This window comes from Lates calcarifer, linkage group LG16_LG22 (assembly GCF_001640805.2).
Source record: "Lates calcarifer isolate ASB-BC8 linkage group LG16_LG22, TLL_Latcal_v3, whole genome shotgun sequence".
Lineage (NCBI taxonomy): Eukaryota > Metazoa > Chordata > Actinopteri > Centropomidae > Lates > Lates calcarifer.
The window spans coordinates 3,179,720-3,191,042 of NC_066848.1; the positions used below are offsets into that span (position 1 = coordinate 3,179,720).

The following is an 11,323-nucleotide window of genomic DNA, read 5'->3' on the forward strand; positions in this document are numbered from 1 at the left end:
ATAGGCCCCATGTGAGTGCAGTATAGATAAAACAAATACAACTAGATTCTGACAGAGGGCCTCTCTTTGAGACAGGGCCAAATGATTGGCTAATAAAGCAGTTGTTATTAGAAAAATCTGTGCTACAATGGCCAAAAACCAGTCCTTCAAATGACACAGCCTGATAAGAAATCATATTTTTTGTACCGCTGCTTATAACTAACTAATACCTACATTAAGGGGGTCAGAAGTCAGAAAGGTTGTGAACCACTGTTTTGACAGACTAAGTTGGTGAAGGAAGATGTTGGAGCAAGCTGATGTAACCCCCGTTCCCACAGCTGAAGGAAGCTTATTTCTGTCACACACAATAACATAGGTTCCGCAGTAGATGGTGCTGTTACACACATTTTGGATTACCCATGAGCTCAGTGAGCTGTCATAGCCCCTAATACATAGACTCCTGCCCAAAATGTTTTTAAGAATATGATCCCTACCCTAGTATTACTGGTCAGATAATGTGATCAGATGATCCAGTTGGTCTGGTTGAGGTGTACTTGGGCAATGCACTTAATAATCTGATACTCTGCGCTGGCTGCTTGCACGACAGGAATTCATAAGGACTGGAGGAGCATGGTTAGTTATCGCGCAGCATCCCAGGAGAAGTTGTTTAAAAACATTTAGGCATGATAGATGCATACCAACAAGGCCAGTGTGTTCAACCACTAAATAAGCCGACGACCTCAGATTACTCCCGTGTGAGATTGTGGTCAAACTGTGAAGTTATTAGGTATGAATTTGTGCTTGATATAAAGAAAAGTCCTTCATCTTGCAAATATTACAATGCTGTCAATAAATAAGAATGTGCTCTTGGGCAGCTTGCCTGTGTTGGAGAACAAAACAGTCTTCATCCGCGGATCATATGGGCATGACTGACCTAATCCTACTGTAACTGAGGCCCAGGTGATGGGGCTGAGGATAAATGGGAACAACTCTAGTGGAACTTTCTATTTTGTAGTATGTGAAGCCTGTCTCATACAGTGAATTTTAGTGGGTCCCATTAAACAGCCAGTTTCACACGTCTAGACTGTAAATATGACACCTCATGCAACTTAATTTTGCTACCTAATTTTTAAGAGCATTGAATTACAAAAGGGTGGCTTTAGCTTGGTTCCAAATGGTCAGGTTAGAGTGAAAGTAGAGCCTTGTAAAAGGATTATGGCAGCGAGGAGCCATGTTACAGCTGCCATGGATCTGCCCATATCACTGCCCAGGTCTGGTCCACTTAGGAGGAGCTTTGATTGATTCATTGTGTATAGGCATTCCAACCCCATGCCAGCTGCACGTCATGCACAATGGTGAGATTGTGGTTGTAGCTGCCCAAACGACAGCTGTCCATGGCTGTCCCCTGGAGCTCTGGTAGGTGATTACAGACCACAGATGGAAAGCCACAGAAAAATAGGTTACAATACATTGCAAGGTGTAGTAGATTCTAAAATTACTATCATTCAAAAATGTAAAACATCTAGATCCCTGTAGTTTGTTGCTTTTGTAGTATCATTGTAGGTGTAATGTCAGGTCAGTAAAAATCCTGTTTTCAGAAGTATTGCATTCTCTATCTCAACCTATTAGATACAGATTAAATTCTGATGTGTAGATCCCAAAAGCTGTCCACTCAGCAGTCCTTTCCCATACTCTACTGACATTACACAGTTGTTGTTAGATGATGTTATTGTCTGGAAGCGGACCCAGGAATTTCTGGAAATGGCCTGGATAAGTTTATTTAAATGATCACATGTCTGGGACACAGGATGTTATTTTGGGTAATTGTTTTGTTTTTGAGCTTGCACATCCAAACCCCAATATTGCATAATGATATGGGATATAATACACTGATATTATACTAAGGCACGCATACACCTCCGCCTATTAGATGTTGTGGTCTCAATCTATAATACTAGAATTATACTGACTTTTCACCAACAGAAAGAAAAGAAATAGAGCTGATTTGTTTATTCCCAAAGATTACACTTAAACCTGCTGTTATTTGGTTATTCCAGACGTTGATAATCTCATTAACATTTAGAGATTCTTGTCTTGTCTGACCCCTCTTTACAGACCTGATATGCGTGAGTGGTAGCTGCAAAAAGCGAGTTTCTTATCTCACAGGAACAGAGAGCCCAGCCCAGTGAAAGTCTCTGTGATCTCTTGCAGATACACCCAGTTTGTTCTGCCTAAAAAGTCAAGCCTGCCATCCCACCTGTCAGCATTTGCACACATTGCGTCACCCATCTGCCCTGCTGAGCCACTCTTTGACACATTTGCTTAGTGGTGTGTTTTACAAACTTTATAGCCAACACATGTGGTGTCTGTCTGTTCTTATGCCTTGACATAGAGAACAGGAGTTGCCCAACTGCAGCATAGCTCTGCAAGTCAACAACAACTGCTAAAACCAACTGTTGTTTGGTATTCTTGGGCAGGCCCAGTGATGGAAGCGCTTTGCAATGCTTTGTGGCAGAGAAAAATACAGCCTCTACTTAGAAATGGCTCATTTGGTTAACCTTTTTCTTTACCATGGCACATAAAAGTCCTAAGAGTGCTGTTATTATGAACAGTAAAACCAACTCCATGCAATATAAACCAATAAATGAAAGGAAAGAACTGTTTGTTGATGTTGACGTGAAAAACAACTACTATAAGTTCAGTTCAGTGTAATTCTGCAGCATTGTTTTTGCCTGCTTCTCTATTATATTCAACTACTGCGTGGAAATGGCCTGAAAATGTCGTTATTATGTTTTACACAGTAATAGACTTACTGAGGTTCCTCCACAGTTTCCACTATGTATTTCCATTGCATGGGCCCAAAATAAGTCACATTCTTGCAGTAGAGCACGCTCATGGTGCTGTGGTCATTACCTCAAAAATGGTAATACTCTATCTTTTTAAGTCTTAACTATCATTATATGGAAATATGCTTATAAATCCTGCTACGAACACAAGCATCTACCAGCTAAGGTCAGTGCTTTACTACAGCGTGCAGAAATATTCCACGGATGTTAAACGTACTGATTTGACTTCCGCTATAGCTGGATTAGGTCAACAGCATTAAGCAGTCCAGAATGATGTCATAGAGCATGATCTAAGCCTGTGGCCAGATGATTAAATCATACATTTTCCTTTAATTTGGGGGTTATTAAATGAACAGAGCTCCTCTCTGTGAGTTACTAAAGAAGACGATTGGTATGTGCCTTAGGTCATTTTCTCGCTTATGGCTCATTTGAATTGCTCTGAAAAAGGAGTGAAATTAGTACTCTGTAGCAGCTTTTTATTGGTCAGGCTATGTTTCCAATTACCAATTAACCAACAAACCGTAGTTTATAAGCAAAGTCATGTGGCTGTGCAGGGAGGCCAGTTATTGGACAAAGCTTGAAATCCTAACAGATGAGTGATTTAATAGCATATTATCATTTCCATTCTGGTCATAAAAACATGCAACAAAATGCTTATGCAGCTGTTAAAAGCAGGTTTGACCTTTGTGACTATTCTGTAGTTGATGTCTGACCTGAAAGTCAGTAAAGATTGAGAAAATAGAATTACAAAACCCATTACTGCATTGCGTTTGTGATAAAATGTAATGTTGTGTTTACTGAGAGTGACACCAAGATTGGTTTGGTTTAGTGAAGTAACAGAAATCAAACTTTAAGTGTTTGTTAAGCTTCATTAAAACTGCAGCTCTGTGGTTTACGTGGCCCTTGACTTCCAGGTTATGGAGCAGGTGTTAAGGGTATGTGGTGATTCTGTTTGTTTGTTTGCTTGCGGCTTCAGCACCGCCCGAAAAACAAACCCAAATGAAGAGAAGAAAATGTTTCTGGCTTCAATTCAACCACACAAAGGTGTGAACGTTCACTTATACCTTAAACCATTGTTATACTCCACCCCCCCACGATGATTTCACTATTTGATTTTTATGATGCTGTGTTATTGATGCAGTTTGGTTTATGACAGTGATACCAATACTTACTATGATCATATATAATGGGACAAAATAATTACCATTCCACAGGGTCTCTCAGATTGACTGCAACAGGAGAGACAACTGGCAGCAACAAGTATTTTCATTTGAACCACTTTAATTATGTGGCTCACTTTCTATTTTTGCCCCAAGAGAGCCCCACCTCCCCCCACTCCTCCTCCGACACATTTGGGACAGTTGTCTCATAGATTGCACAGCACCTGTTTTTAAACCCAATTGTTATCCCGCGCCCTATGTGAAGACACTTGCACCTGCTCCTATCATCCCCATATGATGCTCAAATATAGTAAAGTTTCTGTGTTCTTTCTTGTGATCCATGAATTTATCTTTTATCTGGAACGTGAGGAACTTTGTTCAGTCACATGTGGTCTCTCTAAAGCAACAGTTTGGCCTCAAATGCAATTCACATGCTTTTCACAATCCTGACATAGCTGCAACAATCTATGCCAACAGAGACAGCAGTCTGGATTATTCTACTAGTGAATAGGGCTTTGTGAACGCAAACACCCAGCAACGTGAACAATTTCTGCTTTGTCACTGGTAGCTCTGCAGTGAGGTAAAGGTTATTTGAAAGTAAAATGTCCACTAGTACTTTATGAAACCACAAATTGAGCCTCCTAAGTTTTATTCTTTGATGGTACCACAAATGCTCACAAATAGTGGCTGAACTTCCCAAAATCATAATATGTCTGTGTAAACTTCCATTTGCTTTTTAATGCCTTGAAAACCAGACAAACAATGTTTTGTCACTCTGTTTCATTCTGTAGAAATGTATCACTGGTGTAAGTGTGTTTGTCAGCTCAATCTTGGCATCAACAAGCCACACATAGCTCAGACTGGTGTCAGCAATGAGCTCATCCATTCCACTAACAGGAGGTGACATGAGTGAGGCAAACAATAACGCAGAACTTTCAGGTAGGTCCAGCTTGTTATGTAAAGCCCTCAAGGCCACCTTGTATGTCAAAGCAGGAAAAAAAATTACATTCGTCTGCCCTGTATTAAATCCAGACTCTTTGAGGTGAAGTGTAATGACGTCTTCGTGGGGAGATAAAATGAGTGTGACCCCACTGCTTTTCAAGGTTAAAGAACATCTGTAGGGGTTTTAACAAGTTGTCTGTGTATTTATTGGTATTTCCTTATTTACCTCCAATTAGAAAATGACAGAGAAGAATTACCTCAACCAAAACATTAAACTAATCTGCAACGCAATAGTGGTGTTCAAAAATGACTCAAGATGTACTTTGGCTTGCCTACATTTTTCCATTTGCCTGAAGCACTCAGATGAAACAGTTTTCTTTTTCTTCTGCTGTTTTTCTTGTGAAGTTTTGAAGTACATCATGATTACAGAGCAGATCCATCAAATGCCTGGAGATGTAAATGTTTAAATGTAAATATGTAGGTTCGCTTCTTTTCTTGATTCTTTGATTCTGCATTAAAAATGTTTAACAAGCCTGTCCACTTGGCAACACTGGTCCATTCACATGTCAACACACAGGCAAGCAATAAACTCCAGGCAGGCCGAAGCATATGATTAAAGTTCCTGTATGTGATTAATAAATCACACTGCTGGGTCAACAGAGCTTCCAAATAAAGGCTTAAGGCACCCTACTTGCCGCTGGAATGACATCAGAGGTCAAATGTTAAGTCTCCCTCTCCGGGTGATTGATATTTTTGGAGAGGGCAAAAATAAGGTGCAGCTTTTTTCTGTTATTCAACCTTTGATATGAGAAAATTGCTTCCTGCTGCCGGAGCACGGCCATGTGAAACTATGATGTCACATGATGGAGTGACCTCATCCCAACAATGAGCCTGACTGCCACCTGAGGGTGGCTTCAAATTGTACTCTGGGGAAGGTGTGTGTGTCCCTGCTTGCTGATGAAAATTTTAATCACAGATTGCTACAGATTGGAAAACGCTTTTGGCGCCAATTAACATTTAAACTAATATGAACACATGAAATAACAAGACTGAGCGTAGCAGCTCTGTGAGGCTGTACGTAAACACTAATGTCTGCATGCTAATATAACCACAATGACGACACTAAATGCATTAGTTCTGCAGGTGTTTGGTCGTAATCCAAAATGGAGGACTTATATTTTTAACCTGATGGTGGCGCTAGGTGGAAAGTTATGGGGTCACCACAGTTACTGCAATTTATCCTCAGGGGGACTTAAATATCTCTACCAGATAACATTCCAGTTTATCCAGTAATTGTCTAGATATTTCACCAACTGCATATTATCCCCTAAGTCGACAGGATTCGTCCTCTGGGGACTATGAGTGTAAATACAAATATCTAATGTCATGGTAATCCATCCAAAAGTTGTTGAGATATGTCAGCCTGGACCAAGGCAGTGGAACAACAGCCAGACCAACTTTGATTCCAAAATTTTTCTAATACGGCCAAACAAAATTCATTCTCAGTAACCCTTACACTTATTGAGAACAAATGATTTGATGGATGCCAATTTGTCATCAACTGGCCTCTAGTCCAGACATAAAAACACAAACTAGCCATGAAGTGGATACATTTGATAATCTACAAGTTTCCTTGCTGAGCAGTTGGATAAACCTGAATGTTGACATTGAATTATCAGCTTTTTCAGAGCCAGTGAAAGCCTCTTTTGATCTTAAACTTCTATAACCTCTCCAAAATCACTGTTTCCCAACTGTACTGCCTGATGTATTTTCCTAACGTTGAGGCCAATTGTTATGGTAGGGACAAGAAATCTAGGAGGTCTGAGTCAAAACAAAGGCCCTTTTGTCTTAAAGCCAGGTCTGACTCCTGCCTTTTTATTTTAACATACTTAATAACACAGGCTTCTGACACTGTTTTCTACTCATGATTCCACCTTGCTGCCAAAGTTGGAGGCTGAATAGAGCAAATATTAGAAGTTGCATGTTTGCATGGAGGAATGCAGAAAGAGGAGGCCAGAGATCGTGGCATTATTGATGTCAGTTACCTTTAAAAAAGCTTCTCTACATAATAACCACCTATAAATGTCTATAACATACCAAGATATTTAATAAGGTTAAATATATCTTACATAGGAGCATTTTTTTAAACAATGCCACTGCAGTTTAACAGATTAAAAAAATACATGCATCATGGCAGACAGTTTCATTTCATTTTCATTGTCTCTGCTTGCCTCTCTTCTGCCACATAAAAAAACTTGGCACTGTCTCTCTCTAAACAATGAGTACTAACTGACTAAGATGGCATTTTATTGCAAGTGATGTCATCCAACTGCTTGGGCTCTTCACGGTTGTGATAAGAGTGGACATGTTCAGAAGAAATGTGTGAAACAGGATTCCCAGGATTAAGTACCACAGGTGTGCGTGAACGTCAGTTGATAAGCATGCAGCCTCGTTAGGTCAAGTATAGCCTCAGGGGAGCATCAGAACTTGGTGTCACAATTATGCTGTTATTAAATCAATGATTACAGGATTCAGTGCTTCAGCTTTTATTTTTTTAAGAGGATTTGATTGAAGTTAACGTTATGAATTGTGTTCCAACCCATTCCGCTCTCAAGCCGAAGAGATCTGGGATAGGCAAAACCCATGTAGTAAAATGTTGAAAATGTGACTTTTGTAATGTGTTTATATTTCCCCATGTCTATGAACTGCAGCGGTCATGTTGTTCTGTTCAAGCACAAATCATTTCATTGTTAATGCTGTGTATTAGCCTCAGTGGCTGAAGTACAAAAGCCCACAGGCGAGCCATCTGAGAGGCGAGGTCACTGACAAGATGTGGGTTCAGACTTGTGAGCTAAGAACAAAGGAATTTAAAGCTATATAGATTAACAGATAAGCAGTAGTACAAATTAATGACCTCACATTGGCACTATTCCCTCCTGTCTTTTACATTGTATGATTCTTTGACATTCACAGGCTGAACAGTGAAAACAACCTTCTCTGTAGCCTTTTGTTCTTTCAATTCAAACAAAGTAAAAGTAAAACGTCGTCACAGACTCTGTGTGCTGCTTCTAAAGACTTAAAAATTATGGTAGTGATTCAAGTCTGGCATCCAACATTAACCAATACATTTCAGCCATAACTATAAAACTAATAAACAAAGACTTGCTTCTAATGATTTAAGAGGAAAGTTTTAGTCAAATTCAGTTGATCAAGGATGGTGGATCTGCGCTATGCAGAGCTGGAGAAGCGTCCAATGTTGGGGTTAGACCTCTCTGGGTACTTTAAAGCTCAGGCCAAGCGTGCCTGATGTGACACGCGAAGTCAGTATTTTCATTTTTCTGTTCCTTTCATATCAACCATTTTTAAATCTTCAAACCTTTTCTTTTCTGATCACAATCCAGAGCACAAACTTAATCTTATCTGTACTGAAACTTGACCAGCAGGCCGATCATGCCTTAGTGATGACATACACCAAGTGGAAAAGTACAGACCCCCTCTAGCTCCCATGCATATTCTCTCCTCCGCCACAGCTATCAGTCTCCTTTCATGCGGGCAGCCTCAGTGACATCACCCCTTGAACAAGTCTTCTAAGTCGTATTTACTGACTCTAATAAAATGGAAGATATCTTACAAGGGTGATCACTAACCAGGGCCTGTGGTGGGAAAGCATCAGGGTTTTATTATCATCCTGGGAGGCAGTGATATCAGCCATCAGGCCAGAACTAGTTTGTCTTTAACATCCAACCTCAAAGATGCAAATAAAGGAGGATGTCACATGTAAAGAGCTCTCAGATCAGATCAAGGCTGAGGTTTAAATTATTTGTAACGGATGTGGGCAGCATAGTTTAACATTACACACAAGATGTGAACGAGAGCTGTGAAGAGAGAGGGAGGACTTCCAGGGTAAACAACATAAGGAAGGTGTTACAGTAGCCTAATCTGACTTGGTTGGCAGAGGTGGGACACCTGGTTCAAATCTAATCTGACACTGACTCGGTTATAAATGTTTACAGGCTAAAACGGGGCATGCACAAACAGATCCTCCTGACTAAAAACAAAAGAATAAGCTTTCATATATTTCACTAAAGTATTTGCAGTAGGACTTTCACTGAGGAGATAAGGGTATTCTTTATAGCCTAAAACTGTGCAAGGCAGCTTTTAGCAAACAAGATTTTTCACTATGAAAATCCATAATCTAGTCAGTCAAGATTCTTCATGTATAAAGTTGAATAAATATATTACACCACAAAAAACTATAATAATAATTCCTCCTGGTGTTATTTTTAGGGTAGATCAAACAGTACTCACTATTAAACATGGATGCAAACAGCTCAGACCTGTAGCCTAATCCGTTTTATCCTTTTTTTGAAGTTATGTTCGAAGTATATGTTCTGGATTTTTCATTACTTGCTTTAAGATGTATTATAGACACAGCTGTGGATTGGCTGTTGATTTGCCTTTACACAGCATGATTTGCAAAAAGATGTTTACATATATTTCTTTTCCGACAACAACAAAAACGATCCTAAATTAAAAATAATCTCCCACATTTCCAAATGTTCCAACTGAACACAACCAACATTTAAGCATCCGGTGGTGTCATAGTCACGCAGTGTACTCACTGCACACATAAATCACACACTTTTAGAGTCAGTCACCCAGCAATATGAGGAAATGGCATTTTAAAGTTAGCCAAACCCCTTGAACTCCACCCATCTAGCCTTCCGTGAACACCACCCAGCCTGGGCAGAATTTATCTCTGATTTCAAGCTGCAACACATTAAAACTCTTCCTCAGATGACTTCATCATGAAACCAGAGCCTCTTTTAAAAGCATCATTAACTGTGTCGACTCCAGGGCTACCTCTGCCATATGGAGCCCTGCTGAGCTGCCCTGCTGTCAGCTCAAACAAAACAGTCACACTGGAGACATAAGAGCGCATGACTGAATACTTTAATGTTTCTGTTTCTGTTAAATGTTATTTTACTGCACGAGTTTTTATTCTGTTAACACTAATTTCAAAAGCACTGTGTTGTAAAATGAGGCGTGCAAAATGCTCGGTTTCATTACATTCACTGGGGTTTCTTTATAAGTGGCTGAGCTGCTCCTGAGAGCCATTGGACCAGGTGCAGGGGTCATGTCAGAGGGCAGCGGAGCGAGGAGTGAGAGTTCCCTTTTTTGGGAAAAAGCTTTCACCAGTGGAAGCAGATTCTCCCCTCTGCTCCCCTGCAAATATTTTCTCTGCTGTCTGCCCTCCTCAGTAATCCCCACTCCCCTCACACACACACACACGCTCGCACGCCACCCCTGCCATTCCAATCAGTCAGCCCAACATGTGCTCTGTTGAACCCTAGCCACCATTAAGGAGTGGTAGGGGTCATCATCTGCTTGACTGTAATTTGCCCCCCACACTTGTCATAACAGCAGGTCTGAGGTTTAAGGAGCAGAGCGACAGGGATGTTCTGCTCCATTCAGCTGCAACCTGTGTGACAACTGCTCCTCACTGATGGGGAAAGAGGAGGCTCAGAGCTGAGGAAAGCACTCTCACTCCTGGACCGGCAGCACTTACATGAGCCTCTGAAGCTTCTCAGGTTTTAGCAGACAATCCTGGATATTTTTTTTTTTAAATCTGCCACTGACAGACTTTTTCGTATTGCAATTTTTTGCACTGGAACAGAGCACAACGCCTCAGGGCTGAATCCGTTCCTCTGCACTTCCACGAGGTGGAGGTAAGGTAGAGGCCGTGTGGGTGTGTGTGTGAGAGAGTGTTTCAGCTGAGGATATTACCTCATAGAGGATAAGCTGTGATTGAAGAGGTCTAACAGAGGTCTCTCACTCTGACTCCATTACTCCTCGCTTCTTATCTGAGCAGATTTTCTGTTCGAGTTCAGAGGGGAAGTTTTGACAGCCAGGCTTTACAGCCCTCTCTCCGCTCTGTCGCTCCTGACAGAGAGAAAGAGAGAGAGAGAGAGTGAGTGGAGAGGTGGTGACTTCATCCCCTCTCTTAACCAACCCTCCTCCTCCCCCCTCCTTTTTTGAGCTTTCTTTTTTTCTTTTTCTTTTTTTTTGCACAGCACAGTCAGGCAGCATGCCAGCAGTTTTCATCTTGCTGCGGTCCCTGGTTATCAGGCTCCTCAGTAGCAGACTGGCAGGCTCAGTGGCACAGTTCCTCAGGAGAAGCCTCTCTACAGGCGCTGCCCACCTTGGCACGGCGCTGCGCCACGTCTGGGACCGCATTCGATCCCAGGAGTCCAAGGAAGCCATCCTGGGCTGTGTGCTGTGCATTCTCAACATGCACAAGAAGGTGGAGAACTGAGCTCTTCCTCCACTTTCTGTTCAACCCTCTTCTTGCCTGCTGAACAGAGACCGGACAACTGTTGAGTGAGGAGAGAGTAC

The 11,323-nt window shown here is 41.2% G+C and overlaps 1 protein-coding gene across 1 annotated transcript; it reads left to right on the top strand.

Annotated features, from left to right (window-relative positions):
• The first annotated feature begins 10,242 nt into the window (after window positions 1–10,242).
• LOC127143392 (protein myomixer-like) lies at window positions 10,243–11,267 on the top strand. Its single transcript, XM_051076543.1, has one exon. The coding sequence runs from the start codon at window positions 11,016–11,018 to the stop codon at window positions 11,241–11,243; it is 228 nt and encodes a 75-aa protein (XP_050932500.1). The 5' UTR covers window positions 10,243–11,015; the 3' UTR covers window positions 11,244–11,267.
• Window positions 11,268–11,323: the final 56 nt, after the last annotated feature.